Genomic DNA, 17,917 nt, shown 5'->3' with positions numbered 1-17,917 from the left:
TTATGTGTAGGTCAGCAGCTGTCAGGGTTTCAGTGATGTTTCTTCATAGTCATACCATTGGTAGGCTTGTACCTGGCCTGTCCCACTTCACCCTTTGCCATTAGTTTAAACTGCTAGGGATTGTGAACTGGAGAGGCTGATGCTCCTTTTTCCTTCTGTAGACTTTGAGATATGAACTATAACTTAGGACAATTGGGTGGGTTGGGCTGAGAGCTTAAGGGTATTAAGGTAGCTGAAACGCCTCTGCTGTGAGCCCTGAGAAGGGAGGGAAGAACACTGATGTTAGGAAAGCTGGTCATTGTGTAGTTTTTGGAAAAGCTATTAGTATGGATGATTTATGGGGGGCTTGGTGTATCCTTCCAGAAGGCTGATGACAGACCGTGAAATAGTAAGAATGCAGGAGAAATAACCTATGCAGTAAATAATATCTAGAAGTATTTTTCCCCCATTTTTAGACTCCCACCAAATGTCTGAAAACTTAGATGCTTTGAAGGAGAAAGAAAACAGAGGATTTTTCGGTTTTTTTCAACGAAGTAAGAAGAAACGAGAACAAGTAAGATGTAACTTTGCATAAGAAAAGCTTCTATAAACATGTTCTTAGATCAATCAATACTGCTGATTTTTTTTCAGAAATTATAAAAGATTTTTATTTATTCCCTCCGACCAAGGCTGCCAGTGCTCCAGCAACTCCACTGATGAGCAAGCCAAGGCCAACTTTTATCACAAGATCTAACACTGTTAGCAAGCAGTATGATTCAAGCACTTTGCCGTCTGAAATGCCAAAGAAACGGAGAGCTCCTTTACCACCTATGCCAGCTTCTCAGAGCGCCCCCCAGGAACTTGCACATGCCCAGGTCAAAACGGCGTCTGCTATTGTGAAATCTAACAGTCTTGATGGGAATGAACAGGTTAGTTACATTTGCTTCATTTAAGGGAATAGCCCGGTTATATATCTGCTGAGGGGAATAAAAGTAAAGTGTTTACTTCTAAAAAATTTACTGTGACAATAACTGTAGATATTAGCAGATGCCTTTTTTTTTTAATCTTCAAGTCCTATGTCCAGAGTAGCAGCTGAACTTCTTCTAAAGGGAAAAACTAACTCCTAATGTAAACTGCTCTTGTGAGCACCTTTTGTTCTTTTGTATGAATAGTTTACGTATTTTAATATGCAGATATAGTCTTACTTTAGCATGGCTAGTAATTATATGTTTTAGAATTTCCTGTACTTTTTAATGTTTTAATTATATAAGTTTAACAATATTTAGTTCTTTAACATTACTAGAAAAAGATGGAAATCTTAGGAAGTAGTCTTGTTGGAAGTACAAGAATGTTAAACTAAGGTTTTATTTTAAGCAAACAATTGTATATTTAACTGAAGCTGTGAGATGGGGGCTGCATATCAGTTACCTATATATCCAATGCAATGTAGAAATTCTGCCAACAAAATTTGGGAGAAATTGATGCGTCAGGTAATATTTTGGTAAAGTACATATGGTCAATTGTGAATTCCTATTAAAGTTCAAGGCTAAAGCTGGCATTATAAGTCAAAATGTTTTACTTTGTACTTAATACTTTGCTTTAAATCCAGAATCTAAGGTGGTCTTTAATAAATAAGGCTGTTGGCATGCTAGAAAGATGAAAAGTAGAACAAAATGAAATACAGGTCTGAGAGAGAAATTTTGTGTTAGACCTAGAGACAAGAAAATTCAAACTGTGATTTGCTTTATCTTTATACAATGATTTACTCTTTCATTAAGGCACAGAACCACAAGAGAGCACTGTTTAACAGAAGTTCTGAATTTGTGTATTGCATCCTGCTGAAAAGCTTTATCATTAAAGACAAAGGATTTTTTTTCCTTTGTTTTAATAAAAGGAGTGTTGAAAAAAAAAATCAGTCTTTTTTTTTTTTACCTCCTCATGTTAGCCTTTTAATTGAGTTTCAATTTTTTTAAAAATTTATAATGTCAACATGCTTTAAATGATTTATATCCCATTATGTATGACTGCTGGGCTAGAATCTGTCACTCAAAATTGCTTAGATTTATTATTTTGTACTGACATTTTTTATTCATCTAAAGTGATTGGACTGAAGTTGACTAACTCAAGAAGAAAGGACAGAAGTCCAAACTGATTATCTTTTTTTGTGTGTGTGTTCTAGTTTTTCTAGCTACCTTGTCTAGCTCCCTTAGAACTTAGAAGCCTTTGGCTTTTTTTTTTTTTTTTTTTTTTTTTAAGAGCCCCGTTTCATTTTGGTTTAATTGTCTAGTGATTTAGAGCACTACTTTGAATAATGCTGGCAAACAGAAAACTGGAAGCTTGTTTCTTACAGCTTCCACTCTAAAATAAACAAAAAGGTACCTTTAACTAGTAAGAGTTCTAGTTCCACTTAGCTGTAAAATAAAGAACAGTTCCTTTAAAAACATGTTAGGTGAGAGACAATGTTAAATAATTTTATTCAAATAAAAATAGCATGAAGAGTATTTTGAACTTTATATTTGGTTGCTATTTAATATAGACTCTAAGAATCAGTCTTTACCCTAAGAACCAAAATCCTAGGTGCAGAACTTGAAATGAGACATACAAGCATCTAATAAAGGCAGTTATGACGATTGCATAGCATTTCTGATGGTTGCACAGCATTTTTCATCTGTATTGTACACATCAGTGTTTCATCAACTCTAAATGACTAAATTACGCTCTTCTGTTCTGAGTCAGTTCTCAGTAATACAGCAAATCTCATGGTTACTCCATACCATAATTATTTCACTGTAAATGATACAAGAATTTGGCATCTTTTATTCTCCACTGTTGAAAATGTGCCTCCAGTCTCTATGATTTAAAGTCCTGTTTAGGTTACTCCCTGGGCTGATCAGTGTGTTTGCTAGGCTGTTTAGCATGTCTTGTAGTTTCATTCTTATTGTCATTTCCCATCATGTTAACTTACAAAACGAGAACATAATTATTTTCTTAAGAGTTACTTTTTATCTGCATCTGTTTTACTGAAAACATTTCCTTGCAAATCATACTACTTTTAAGAATGCTGAAGTTCGGAAGCTGCCTGCCCTTCAGTTTATTTGGCAAACTGGCTGCATGCTGAATTCCTTTTATAGACCAGGGTGACCTTCTGTGCATGCCTTATTATGGACAAATCTTTTGTGTAGCATCCACAAGGAAGACAAAGTGAAATGTCAGTTTTGCCTAGATAAACTGTTTTTCTGGTTTTGATAGCAACAGGCATTTGCCCATGCCAAAGTAGTAACATCAGACAACAGTGAAATGAGCCAACTTTGAGGGAACAGTGTTCTCAGTGTTGCTTTTTTTTAAATTCACAGTATATTGTAGTCCAGTTTCTCATTGTATGAAAAGGTTTTTATGTTTACCTCCTACAGCTTCCCTTCTTCTTTTCCCTTAAAAAAGAACAGATACAGAACTGTATCTGAATAGTTACATTCTAGTATGAAGAAAAAAATTTTTCCCTTAAATTTCAGAGCAATTATAGAATCAGTTTTTGAAGATGATATGTTGTTATTTTTAGGTAAGAAATTAGTGTGAAGGATGAAATGTTATCTCTTAACAAGTTATTATGTAGCATGATTTGTCCATCCTTTATACGGCAGGATGACTAGTACTGCTTAAATATTTAATTTAAGCACAGCAAATTTCTGTGTTAAATTAAGTTGTAAATGAGCATGTTAGTCTCATACTGAAATCCCTCCCTGCTTGTGTCAGTTCTAATTTTGAGATGGTTCTTGCCAGAAGTATGTTTAGAACTAGCAAGTTTAAATACACTTGCAAATCAAAAGTGCTCTTAAGGGTTTATGGAAAGTGCTGTTGTATAATGCAGTGTGTGCATCTTCACAGTTTTCATAAAAATGGATGCAATTTTCTAGTAATAACATTTCTTTAAATGAAAAGCATTTGATTATGCCCAAAACACAGTTGCTGGTTTTCTTCCTAATGCTTTATTTATAAAAACTAGATTGTGATATCTTTTTTTTTTTCTTTTTTATGTATGTCACAGTAACTGAAAGTAGTGTAAGGTAAAGGAACATACATAAACTGTGCTTGGTTAGAACAATTAAATGGAGATTTTATAGGGAAAACGTTTAGTTGGATAATAATTCTCTACTGTAGAAATATAGTAAGTTTTTATTTCACTCAAGCCTAACCCCTAAAGAAATTGAAATCTCCAGTCTGTTCCTCAGAAAAGAAAGGGAAGGAGCAGGTGAGAAATGGTGGGGGGAGCAGCTAAGCCTTTAAATGGTTCTGAAAAGATTTATTAGCCACTGTCATGGAATTGCTTCATTAAGATTTCTGGGAGGGATGAATTCCATCCTTCAGTGGTTATACCAGAAGCTCAGTTGCCTGAAATGTGATGGTGAGGCTTCTAAAGGAGAAGTTGGGCAACGTCACAGCAGGCCATATAATGAATCTCAGGGAGATGTCGAATAGAACCAGGGTCATCTGCGAAAAGATGATGCTCAGGACTATTTTGTTTTCTCTTGCTAAAACTTGCATGAAGATAATTTGATATGATTCTAATGTGATTCAAAATTGGTTTGTGTACATAGCATGTATCCAGTTTTCATATATACCAAATATATAGCCTTGCCCCCTTTTTTGTATTTACTTCTGTACCATGGTTTATGTACAGAAATCATTGGAGAGAATACTAGTATCAGGCGTTTGGACAGAAGACGACCTATTACGGTTCTCCAGATATATTCTGTATGTCCTTTCTTTCCAACAAGTCTAAATTGTTTTCTTCCTAGTAGTTTGGGTAAGAAGCTTAAGTCACATAATAGAAATTTAGTTCATTAGGCATTTTATTTTTTTTTCCCTATTATTCCTTGGGCATACATTTGTCTGCCTACTTCTTTCCCTGTATGGTGTAAAGGGAAGAAAAAATTACTAGCAATATGATTAGCGATGTGCTTTGTTATTCTATTCTCATGTATAGCTTCTGTTAAGCCAGGATATATGTGGAGGAAAAGAGGTATTCTTGATATGAAAATGTGTGTATAATGACACTTGGTGTGAGACATGCTTTCCAGGACAGTGAAATGCTCTACTATGCCCCTTACCAAACACTTAACAAACGGGCACCACCTCTGCTGTTGCTCAGAGAGGCTGGAAGTTGGGGAGCACTGGCATTTGTTGGTGCGTGCTTGGGATAGTGTGGGATTTAGTGCCAAAATTGTACACTTTTAGGCTAAAAAGCCTCATAATGCACTCTTGTTTGTTCCAGGATGAGGAAGGTGTGCAGTGTTAAAAATGGAGCTCCTGCATTTCGGGAGTTTGAGAAGTCTGCACAAGTGCTCACTGATGTTTCTGCACAAGCACAGTTAATTACTTCAACAATTCTAATATGAACTTCAATTTAAGTGCAACTGATAAGGCACTGGTATCATTGGCAGTTGGTGTGACACATGAACACCCGGATGTATATTCCAAAATTTTGTCAGATGCATGTTAATAATGTTTTTTTTTTTTCCATCTGCTTAAAGTACTATTTTTATATTACAACCTTTGTAACATTTGAAAGCTCTTAATATTCATATGCTGAATAATTCCTGAGAAAATCTGTTCAACACTTGAACCTTAACTGGAACATTTAGTACTTGCTTGAAATCTCTTTTGCAAATTGTTTCTTTGGATGCAAAGGGCAGTAGAAAGATTTATTAAAATCCTGCAGTAGTATTTCTGCTCTTACGCTGAGAATGTTATTTCCTCCCCACACACATACTTTTTTTCTGTGCATGAGGGAACTCTGGTGACAGCTGTACAGCTGAGCAAGCACATGCAGAACCTTGTGCCAAACAAGTCAGCTTGGGGGGAGTCTGTGCAGAGCAGATGAGGGTGCAGAGCTTTGAACAGAGGAGCAGAGTCTTTGTGCAAAATAAAGGGGCTACAGCTGTACAGCAGCTACCAGAAAGGACAGAGATACAGCTGTCCAATATCAAAAAGGAAAATGATTTTACAGTCAAAAAAAAGTGTGATTGGGGGAAATAATACTATCTCTGACACCTTTTCCCTTGCAAAGTCAGATGCTGAATACTGTTAATTCTTCTTCTTCTTCTTCTTTCTTTTAATGTAACTATCTAGAAACTCCAAATAAGAAACTATAAAAAAGTGTAAAGTGATTTCTTTTGTGTGAAGTTTTAATCTAGGATCTGACTTGTTAACTATTAGAACTTGCAAATATTTCTAATTAGGAGTGGAATGTAGGTTCATATCCTCTACTTTTCTTGAAAGAGTATTTCACCTTGTGTCTTTGTCCCTGTTATTCGGAGCCTTGCTTTGCTTTAAATGGTTTGAGTTGCTTTAAACGGTTTGAGTTGCTTGCTTTGGCATTAAAGTCCTTGGTAGAGGAATTCCGTGAGCATGTTTGGACAATGCTGCTCCTTACAGTGCAGGAAAGTACCTATCTGTAGGTATCTGTCAGCCCTGACTGGCACCCAGGTGGCATATAACAAAGCAGGTGACTGACTGTCCTCAGGGTAGCTCAGGGGATAGTTTTTGCCGCTGCAGTTTGTTCATTCAAATGTTCTATTGAGAGGTAACAAGAGCTGCCAGACTGCTTCTCAGACAACTTGCACTAGTATCTTTTCTCTTGTAATTTTCTTTATAATTTTGATTATGTAGAGTGAAATACTCTAGCCTTTTTTTAAAATGTCCCCTTGCTGTAGGATGTATATTTGGTGTGAGTGGTAGCTTGATAAATGAGAAGTGTGTTCCATGGATACTGCCCAGGTCAGGTGTCCTGTCCTCAGGGAGGTTTTGGAAAGAAAGAAAGATTCGTAAGTGTATTTATGCCATCTTGGCTCCTCCATATTCCACTTTGTGAAGCAGGCTTGTTGATTAAAGCATGAAGAGAAGTTCTTTGAGGATCCCCATCTTGAAATGGCCTTAAGGCAGAAAAGAATTCAAATTCTATTTTCATACTATATAGTCATGACTGATTCTCTTTTCCTGCTGTATCTTGTGCTTCTGTGAATATATTCAATTACACTAAAAAAACCCACTTTTTTTGAGAAAACTCAGAATTTAAGATCAGAAACATAGTAATTTTGGTAATAGGCATAGGCTTTTGTTTTCCCAAATGCGTATTACAAATCCTTTTGAAGAGTAATTACTGGAGTTATTTTGCTGGGGTTTTTTTGATGGCTAATAGTCTTTTCCCTCCCCATCTGCCTTCTTAGGCCCCTCCAGGACTAGAAGTAGTAAGAAAGGGCTCTCTGCCGTTCAGTGACACAGCTTCTGTGAACTCCTCTTTACGAAGAATGAAGCGCAAAGCACCTTCACCACCCTCTAAAATGCCAGAAGATCAAAGTGAAAGCATTAATGAGACTGGTAATCTTTTTATACTGCTTAATTACAAGGTAACAGAAAGTATGGTAATTTGGCTAAACATTAAAGAAATACCACCCTATGAGATAAGAATTAAAAAAAAAAAAAAAAGTGCCAAACATTTTCAGATTGTAAGGTGTGATAATATTATTTTATTAGATTGGCTCATGTATTGTGAAGGCAAGCTTTAAGGGACACTGAACTGAAAGAAGCAAACTTCAAATTAATTATAGTTAGATTACCTATAGCACTTTTGTCTATATTAATCAAATGGACAAGTTGGGGGTAGACAGAGGAAAAGATTAGCTTCTCTGGAACTGGGAGGGATTAATAGAAAATGGATTGAGAAAGAGATTTATATTATTGTTTTTATAATTCTTCTGTTTGATCTAAAAATTCAATTCTCTTAGGTTCAAAAATACCTAAGAGTTGAGATTAAAAATATTTAGGAATTGTGACAACAATTGATCACTTAAGGTGCATTTCTTGAAGGACTAACCAGTCTTTAAGATCACAATTTAACATTTTGTTCAGAGCTTTTGTGGGTGCAAAAATTGAGAGGCAATACTTTTTATTAAAAGGCTTATTTCGCTTGTTGCAGTAACATCATCGACAGAAGTAACCCCTGCTAAGGGTACTGTGGAAGAGAAAGCCACTGAAACACAGTCTGAAACAGGTTGGTTTTTTCCAAATGCATTGGTCAAATCTATTTTACAGTAAGCAATTATAATTCATAGCAGTAAATTTCTATACTACAGTTGTGTCTTAAGTACAGGATTATTACAAGGCCTCAGATTGATTAATTCTCCCATTCAAGTACAGAATATGTCTCTCTAAAATACAGATATTTTACCATTACTATATTCAGGAAGATGTGTGTATGTTTTGTATTGGTTTCTCTGCTTTAGATTTTAGGAAACAAAATATTTTCCCTCCTCTCCCACAAACTAGTCACGAACAGGCTAGAACTTCAGTGATTTTTTTGTAACAAGCCTATCAAACGCTGAAGTCCAGTCTTGTTTTCTGGGAGAAAAGAAAAACCCCTTGTGTGCCCTTGACCTGCATAAATTGAGCGTAAGAGCAAATCTGTGCCTGCCTTTTGGCTTCCATCTTGAACAGCCTTTGAAAACATGAGTTGTAAATATATACTGTACCCATAAATAGTTTTACTTATGTTGGATGCTAAAGAAATAAATCGTGATATATGAAAGTATAGCTATTTAAAATAAAATACAGTTACTTATCTGCTGAATAACTTTATTTTTAAGAAAAGTACTGTATGGTTATTTGTAAGCATCTTATGGTAGGGTTCAGATACAAGAATCAGATCATAGCTTCTAAGAATCTTCTAAAATTTGCAAATGCTTTTAGAATAATCAGTATCAGTGCAGTCCGGAAAAAACACTTGTGTAAGTATTTGGGCAAGGATGAAGTGTATGAACAGTAAGCATGTGGAGTGTCATAAGCGGTATGTGAGGCTAAACAGTGAAACTTCTCACTGCTTGACAGGAACTCTTGAATACTTTTCCGGCTAGTTTATTGGGGATGCCAGTCAAACAGGTTGGTGGCGAAACACGAAACACAACAACAGTAGAGAGAGTCATCTGCCATCTTAGGTCCCTGACAAAGGGGAAAAAAGAATGATCAGGAATCACTGAGTTTAGGCTCAGTTTGTGTTTAGGGTTGTTTATGTAAATTGTCAGAGAAGATCTTTGATAGAAATTTTAACAGGAAAAGTCTCTGGAAGACTAAAAATACCTAATTTAATAAATGCAAAATACAAATACTGTGCAGCTGAGATTGAAAAATGTAAGGAAGTGTGATTGCAGACCTGTTACATATTTGTATGCTCCCATAACTTACGTTGGAAGCAATAATATACACAATGAAAATACAGGTGGAACCTTGTAAAACATGTGCTAACCTGTGCAAACAAATAACCACGGATGCAGTATCTAACATACTAATGTGGACTCACTTTCATTGGAGGTTTGAATGACCTTGCTAGAGAGTAGTGGCTGATGTTCAAATGTGCATCTTCTCTCTTTATCTCCTGTTTGGGTTTGGAGCCTCTGGTAAAGAGATGTGGTAAACAGGCGAGGGCTGTAACTTCTCCTTGTCCTCCAAAGCTTTCTGGCACTTGGAAAAAATCCGAGTACAAAAATCTGAGTTAGTCTTGAAGGCGCACTTAAAGTATTCTATGAGAGAGATTGTAAAGAAATTGTAAGCTGTAGTTAAAAAAAATGTGACTAATTAAGTGATAATGGAGACTCAGTTTACCAGACTCTTTGAATTCCCTTTGAAAAGAACTGATCTGTTTTGAAAATCTTCTTGGCTACTCTTTTGTTGTCATTCTAATGTTTATATTCTTCAATCTGCAAATCATTGGAGCTAACAAACCTTATTCCTGTAGTACTCCTTTGATAGGATTAAAGCCACAGTTGCAGCATGTGTCTATCATAGCTTTGAGTCTCCCAGCCATGAACAAAATTCTCTCCAGCAACTGAGTGATGAAACCATCTTTACTTGTAATGCTAACATCTTGATGTATCTGAAATATGATTTAAATATTTGTTGTAGTATATTTCTTTAAAATGTTTTCACTTAATAGTTAAAAATAAATACACAACCTTTTCCTTTCCTAGTTGTAGCAGATGAAGGAGGGTAGTCGCTGCTAATATTGTTCTGAATGAATCATTCTTAAGAATGTTTATTAGTATTTAGTTTCCTGCGTTACAAAGTGTATTTATCTATAGGTGATGGGTCTAAGATGAGCAAATTTATCATGCTCTGATATAATATCGAGCCTTTTTGTTTTCTTGAACTTGTTTTCATTTTACAATTGTAGATCTGCGTCAGAATTTCTGCATTTCCCATCGCTGTAGTGTGAGTGCTATCACTGTCGTGCCCAAGCTTTGCACAGATAAATAACTATGAACTTTCTAGAATAGCTTTCTTGTTCTTTAGGTTTAGTGTCTACGTTTAGGAAGCTCTACTTGAGGTATTTGATTTTTGTGATTAAATATTTTAATTTAAGCTGTAGTGGAAAGAAATGAAATGATCTTTACTGAGCTTAGAACAGCCCCTGTTGAGCCCTGGGGTTTACTTTCTCGGTCAGTGGCAGTCTTCATTCTATAGTCTTGCTTGTGATGTCTTCATACCATATCCTTTGCTGAAGATTCATTGCAATGCATTTTTTAAACGTAAAGACGAAGTCACATAGCACGGCTTCATTGCCATTTTGTTTCTCATGGCTTACTACTGCTCTCTAGTGGTGTTTTGTGGCCTTCTTATGTAAGGCCTTTTCAGGAAAGCCCATTGTGCTGTGAGAAACAATATTTACCTGCAGCAAAATCAGTTGTACTACTTTCGTCCTTCTCTCATTCTGAAAATTATGCATCAAATTGGGAATTGTTTTAAATATATAAGATGGAATAGTTTAGTATCTCTTTAGTTGCTAACTTGGACATAATTTTAACTTTACATAAGCTCAATATTTCCTTCCATTTGGTTTAATACCGCTTAGAGTATCAGGCTTGTGGAAGTCTTGTGGGTTTTTGTTCAGCTGTGACGGGCATTCAAAAAGTAGTAGTTCTATGCATTGCTACTGTATGAAATAAGTAAATAAAATTAAGCTGAAAATATAGTATTATCTTCTGCCCTATAATGAACCATTACAGATGTTAAAGAAATTTTATTTACTGTCTGAGTGGCACGTGGCTAATAGACACATGCACATTAAGTGGAGTTATGCTATATAACTTGCAGCAGGCAATGCTTCCGTTGTAAAATAGCATTTTCAATAGTTTTTTAATGGTGTACAGGCAGCCTATACTGTGACAAAAGTGGTGTGAAGGCATACATCTATTAGAATAAACTTTTAAAAGAGAACTAATTTGAAAGTATTGGATTGTAAACATTTTTTTTCTCAATTATGATCTTTGTTCACCTTCACTAAGCTGAATTATTACTTAGCCTTTTTTTCCTAGGGGAGAGAGTGAAATGATTAAAAAAAAAAACAAACAAAAAACCCACGCCCCTCAGATTTTTAACGTTTTCTGTTAAATAAATCCCTTGTTATAATCTTTGTAGTTACAGTATCTTTTAAGAATTTTTTGAAGGAGTCAAGAGCAAAGGAGCTGAGAGATTTACATAATGTAGTCAGTCTTTCTAGTTTTGTTTTTTAGAAGCATAATGGCTCACAAAGCAGTATGAACCTGTTATCTATAGTGCAATGAGAGTTCTTATTGACTCAGGTGAGACTTAGTTGGTGTATCAGGTATTTCTTCACAGTGTTATCCCATAGGTTTTAACACTCTTCTTTTAGGTCTATATAAAGCTCATCCCCTGGGAACATCAGGCATTAAATTAAACACAGACAAAAATGCAATTTATATGCTTTGTAGGTTACCGGAGACTGATCACCTGATTAGAAAAAAAAAGTTTCATTTGCATGGCGCATGCATGTATACGTACACAGAGTAGGGAAGCAGTATGCGTACAGTATGTAGCCAGTGTTGCCATAAATAATTCCTAGTGATATGTTGCATATAAAACTTCTAAACTGTGGATCTGGAAACAAGTCATAAAATTTGAACTGTTCCTCTTGTGAGTTAACTGCATAGTACAAATGAAGGATGGTTGGGGTGTGTTTTTGTTGTTGTTGTTTTGCTTTGTTTTGGGTGAAATTGAGCCTTTATCCTGCTGCAGCCATGGCAGACCAGTAACAGATGGAAAAACCACCAGTTGAAACTAACATCAAGGAAGTCCAATAGGCTGTCAAATAGCGCTTTGTAGACGGTGTGAGTTTCTTTTTGGTTGGAATCATATATTTGCAGTTCAGAGCTTGGAACTGTACCTGGCACAGTGAAGGAGAGACTTTCATGTAGCAGCAATGTCTTCTACCAGACCAGGCTAAGTTTCCATCCCGTCAATATAGATATAACTTGGTTTTCGTTACACTTTTTCGTTATACTATTCCAGAGGAAAAGCAGCAGAGATGACAGCAGTGCATGTGCACAAAGCCATAGCAACTCCAGAAAGTTTTCATTTATCTTGTCAGAAATACTAGCTGTGTTTTGTTGTGTAATTCAGGTTTCCAAAACATATTATGTTAAACTGAAGGTCTCTGTATTTGTTCCTATGGCTGTCAATGGCTCAGGCCCATAGCATGTAGGAGCTAACCTCAAGCTCTGGGATGAAGATTCTGCAAGTCCATAGTGTTTCTCACTTGTGCAGGACACAGTGTTCTTGCAAAATGGTTACAGACTGTGGAACAATCTCAGCAGAACTATTTGTCCAAGTTCTGACATACTTTGTGTACATATATATATATATATATATATATATATATATATATGTATATATCTCAAAAGGCAAAAACAGAAGGATACAAGTACCACTAAAATAGTCTCCCAAAATACTAGGCTGTATACATGAATTTTCCATAGATGGCGATGAGCGTTTTTAAAAAAACAAAAACAAACAAACAAAAATCAAAAAGGAAAAGAAAGAAGTTACTGTAAGTAAGAGCCTAAGGAGTCCCTTTAATACCAGCATGGTGTGTGTTTGTACACATGTGCTTAGGTCACATGGCAGAGACTAATCTGCACCACTTTGCAGTCTTGCTACTCTTTCCACAGAGATTTAAATAACCTCCACATTCAGACCTGTGACAGGTGCTGTCCACATTGCTAAATGCACAGCTACAAAGCATTATTATAAGAGAGCAAGACAAAAAATTACATAGAACTATTGACTCTGGCTTTCATAAATGCTCTGTAACTGTGAGTGAGTAACTGATATTACTGAAATCTTAGCTAATGACCTTACTAGGAAGAAAAAAGTTTCTGTTCTGAATATTGATTTCCTCTAAGTCTTATACAGTTCCATATTATGTTTGTGTAACACTGTGTACTTCTCTAAAAGTACTGTCTGCATTGTAGGACACCAGCTTGTAGAAAAAGTCTATTTAAGGCTTTTCTTGAAAGAAATGCATACTCTGCGATCTGCTACTTTCTAGCATTATTTACTTAAAGCCAGTGTAGTTATCATTCTTAGTCTTTATTTAAGGTAGGTTTACACCTAGAAATTTGCTCATACAACTTTTCCACAAGGGTCTCACTGCCTAAGTGCAAGGCCTGTACCTAACAAGTACTGGTGCATGCAAAACTGCACAGGAATACCTTGTTCAGGTCAGGCAGAGCACACTGCTTATAAAGCTACATTGCTTCTAGTAGCTTTACATTGTACCATATTGTACTGTATAGATGAAATTAGTGTTATTTTCCTTGTATTACAGAACACAAATTGCAAAGCCAAGAGGTTAATTGTATGGCCTACTTATTAATATTTGAAAAATGTGAATCAACATCTTGTTGTAGGAAGATTCCTGGCAGGGAAGTAAAGCTAGGGACAGTTCGTCCCTCTGGAAATCAAAATAAGTGGATTGATTAGTCTAACTTTAGGTATACTGACTTATGTATATCCTAAACCACTAACTAAATCTTTTAGTTATTGTCATGGATGAATGCTGGGTTTTGTTTTTTTTTTTTTTTGTTTTTTTGTTTTTTTGTTTTTGTGGCATTCTACTGTAACATAGGGCAGTGCGTAGGGCACTTCTAGCCAGGTTTTAATACAGTCAAGATAATTAAGACAAAATTTTGACAGTGGTGAGCATACTTATTCAAAACACTGGTAAAGCTGAGATTTGACTTATTCTTTAGTTCTTTAGCACATTAATTATGATCTAAATGAACCGTATATTTTAAACCTGATTGGAGGTTTAATGAAAGTAGCAAGAAATCTGGGTAAAATAAATTCTGCTTACATCTGTGAAATTTGGGATTATAATATTGTTAAATATATTTTTATCTGTGTTAATCCAATACTTGGATAAGCAAAGGAAAACTGTATCCAGTTGTTACAGATACAGAGAAAGATGGACACTAGTATGGGGATGAGCATCTTTTTTTTGTGTAAAGAGAAAGAAATGAAAAAGACTAGTAAATTAAGTGAAGTTAAAACTCTGATTTTTTTTCTTGAGTTATGAAGAGAAATCTCTTTATTTTCCTTCTTTAAACTATTTAGGCCAACTTTGTAGTTTCTTTGTATCTGCACTCTGAATTGGTATTGTGGTTTTTTTTCTTTTTTTTTTTTTGGTTTTTGTTCTTTTCTTGCATTCTGTGAGCATAGCTGGAAGGAGCTCTGAATACAGTCTGGAAGAAATTGATGAAAATGAAGAGATGAGTGTGCAACAGAGAGAGGAAACTGAAATTACAAAAACCTCTCTCAGGACAGGAGAGGTTACTGCAACCCTAAGCTCTACTGAGGTACCATTGGAAACAGAGAAAAAAGATCCTGCTTCATCAGCTCCAATTCCTGGCAGTGTTTCTGTAGACAACTTACAAAGCCTCAAGGAAGAAAAACAAGAAGATATTAGCACAGATGGCAAGTAAGTACGCTTTGTGACAAAGAAAGAAGCATTGGGGAGGGAATGGGGGAGGCAGATAAAATGTAGAGTGCTGTTTCATTGTGGAGCACAGAATAGAGAATTGTGAGAGAGGAATGAGCTTAATAAGCTAAGGTTTCAATTGTAGCACTCTTCTGTACACAGTAATTCATGCAGCTTTTCAACAAAAACGACTAAGAAGTGTTCTGCAGGCTATTTGGTTTGAGCCTCCCTTTCCTTATTACCAAAACAGCCTGACCCCAGGAAAGCAGAACCTGACTCTAAAATATCCAACATATTTACTAGAGCAATGTGCTGTGAAAAACTGTGGATTGACTAGTTAAATAAAAATTTAAATTTTCATTCTTAGATTGTAGGGGGATAGATAGGCTATCTCAGTTCTTCTGGACACAGTTATCTATTGCTTGCATATCTAGTTTTTTTCATTTTTGTTTTGTTTTTTCCCCTCTATCTTAGCCAGTTATCTGGACGTGCTTTATCCATCTGCTCTCAGGAAATCAAGTTAATTCTTCCTTTTTAAAGGATAAACACACAGGTTTCCTTAACCACCCATTTTCTTTTCTAGTGATGCTGTACCTTTGCCCTTCAGCATGTTTGTTAAACTACCCGACTCAGCAGGCCTCCAACAAGAGTTAGTGCCTGCTTGAAATGAATACTGATTGTCCAGAAAAGTCTCATTGCGTTAATGTAATTCACTATTTCTGTGTTCTCTGGAGCAAATAAACTGGCAACTGTGCCAAACTGAAATTGAAAGAACTACTTCAATTATTGTACTGAAGCCAAAATCTGTGAATGCTGTATTAGCCAGGAACTTTCAAGGTAGTATAGAGAGTTTTGACTTGTATTTCAAGGGTCTTTTTAGTTAGTCCCAGATCACCTGGAGCTTTGCAAAAAGCTTTGGTGTTCTGTTCTGACGGATACTGTGCTGGTTGTTTCGGTCTGCCTGCTTTATGAGTGAGGAGGAGGATCAGGCAAATAATATTTTTGTCTTGAATTTTCAAATTTTCAGACCTGTTGTATTACTGGGCCAGTTTGGCCAATTGCTCAGAAACTGTTTTTTTCTCCACTAACTTGTAATAGCCTCTCATAGCCTATAATACTACCGAGCATCATGCAGTATGCACTGCACTGTAACTGTATAGTTTGGAAATTCTTTCCTTCCTAGAATATCAGAGTGATTCTAGAATAAGGACTCGCATTTCTCTGACACATGATTTCTGGAAACCTTTTGCTAAGTCAACTATTCTATATAAGATCTAGTTACTTTGTAGGAATTTTTCTTTTAATCAAGCTCATGGGATATGTGTAGTATTCAAATAAAAATGATGGTTTCTGTAGTACTGTATATTATATTATGACTTGTGGTTTTTAATTTGATTTGGACTTTATTTCTTTATTATAAAAACATTTTAGCTTGTGAGAACCTACTGTTCAGTGTCTTGAGTGTATGAAGTTTAAACTTTTTCTCAACAAGAGCTGTGAGAGTTTACGGTCCTGTTTAATGGTTTATTGGACACTTTAGACTGTGCAAGCAGATGAAGAGGAATGTTGCTGAAGAATTTATTGTTTTAAAGTGATTCAAGCAGATGTTTCAGCTCAAGGCACTGGTTCCTGATAACTAACACCTTTGAGGTGAAAAATAGATAAGAACCTTCATAATACTGGCATTTGTAACTAGAGAAAATAAAAGTATCTTAAATGAAGACCTAAAAATATCTTAAATGGAGACCTAAGTTTGAAGTTCTATTTTTTTTAAAAAAAAGACAGTTGAAGTATTTTGGCCTTTTTTATTTACCTTTTTAAGTCCACTACATAATCTTTTCCCCAAAACTATACACACACGCACACACATACAGTCCTCTTGTTTATGATTTGAGGACAGAAATTATGTGCACTTGCAAAATGTTTAGCATGCAAGTAACATTTGATGCCTATTTCTTTCTTGTACTCAAGATTTCTCTTGAAAGGAACAGAAAATTTTTCATTCCATTATTTAGAAAATTCTGCATTGCACTTTTTCACATGCAATCAGATAAGTTCCTGTGTTTTGTATAAGGGACAAAATCAAAGACGCATTTTTAATGTTGGAGGTGTCAGAAGGAGTCAGGAGGTGTAAGAACACTTACATGAATAATAAACCATCACTTTAGTGGCTTTACTGAAACTGAGCTGTTACTGGCAAGAAGATTGTTCAAAGTGCATGAGTAAACAAAAGGAGGGGAAGAAGGGAAAGGAAAACTGAACATGCTCTTATGCAGAAGAGAGTGAAGCTGCATGTCATTTAGGTATTTAAAATATCATAGCAACATTTCCTGTCACTTAAAAACAACAACAACAAAAAACTCTATTGAGTATCCCAGTGTTTGGCAGAATGATTCTATTTTGTCCATCTGTGTTTGGAGAATATTGCCAGTTCTCTTGCATCTTTTCTTGTGTTTACTGAAATGAGTGATACCAGCATATTTAATGTTCTGTTGTGCTTTGTAGAGGACTGCAGACTAAGATAAGCAGTGAGCAAGCTGCATTTGAAAAAGACAGGAAACTCAGAATTTTGGATCAAAATAAAAATAATGGTGAGTAGTTCCAACTCATTTTTAATACTTCAAAACAAGTTTGAAGAGAACTATTCCTTTGAGAACAATGACAATTTAATACCGTCAGCTTGCATGGTTATAAGCAGATTACCTTCTTGTTTTCTGTAGCTCGGATGTATCCTGTGGGATAGGGTAACAAGAATTTACTCTTCCTTCTCCCCCCAGCCCCTTATGTCTCATAGCAGTAGTCAAAGCAGCATTGCAGTTTTGAAAGGCAGTATGGGGACAGGTCTGGGTGGAGCTGCGATGAGGAAGGTGGTTGGATGCAGAGGTTCTCCTGCCGTGTGGTATGACATGGGCACCATGCTACAACGGAGAGGGAGAGGCCTTCTAATGTTCTTATGAAATTGCCATGAGTTTTCTGTGTGAAAAACATGTTTTTTAAACACAAGTATTGAGATGTTTATTTAGAAAGAAACAACATCCTATCGATACAATGGTTTGTAAATTTCTCCCTGACTTTAGTGACCTTACTGATTTATTTTCTCCTTTTTGTGACATT

The 17,917-nt window shown here is 35.8% G+C and overlaps 1 protein-coding gene and 1 long non-coding RNA gene across 2 annotated transcripts in view; one reads left to right on the top strand and one right to left on the bottom strand.

The window, feature by feature from the left end:
• LOC134141957 (uncharacterized) overlaps positions 1–17,917 on the bottom strand; it is a 63,519-nt gene that overhangs the window by 14,309 nt on the left and 31,293 nt on the right. The window contains exon 3 of the long non-coding RNA XR_009958758.1: positions 9,329–9,489. This is a non-coding gene — a long non-coding RNA (uncharacterized LOC134141957). The remainder of the gene's footprint in view (positions 1–9,328; positions 9,490–17,917) is intronic.
• Positions 1–17,917, top strand: part of COBLL1 (cordon-bleu WH2 repeat protein like 1) — a 91,039-nt gene that overhangs the window by 62,675 nt on the left and 10,447 nt on the right. Inside the window, exons 6-11 of the mRNA XM_062578588.1 lie at positions 456–553; positions 669–908; positions 7,203–7,353; positions 7,952–8,026; positions 14,545–14,803; positions 17,309–17,394. Of these exons, the coding sequence (XP_062434572.1) occupies positions 456–553; positions 669–908; positions 7,203–7,353; positions 7,952–8,026; positions 14,545–14,803; positions 17,309–17,394 (909 nt within the window). The remainder of the gene's footprint in view (positions 1–455; positions 554–668; positions 909–7,202; positions 7,354–7,951; positions 8,027–14,544; positions 14,804–17,308; positions 17,395–17,917) is intronic.

Source organism: Rhea pennata, chromosome 6, assembly GCF_028389875.1.
Source record: "Rhea pennata isolate bPtePen1 chromosome 6, bPtePen1.pri, whole genome shotgun sequence".
In the NCBI taxonomy this organism is placed as follows: domain Eukaryota; kingdom Metazoa; phylum Chordata; class Aves; order Rheiformes; family Rheidae; genus Rhea; species Rhea pennata.
This window is presented reverse-complemented; position numbering and strand designations above follow the sequence as displayed.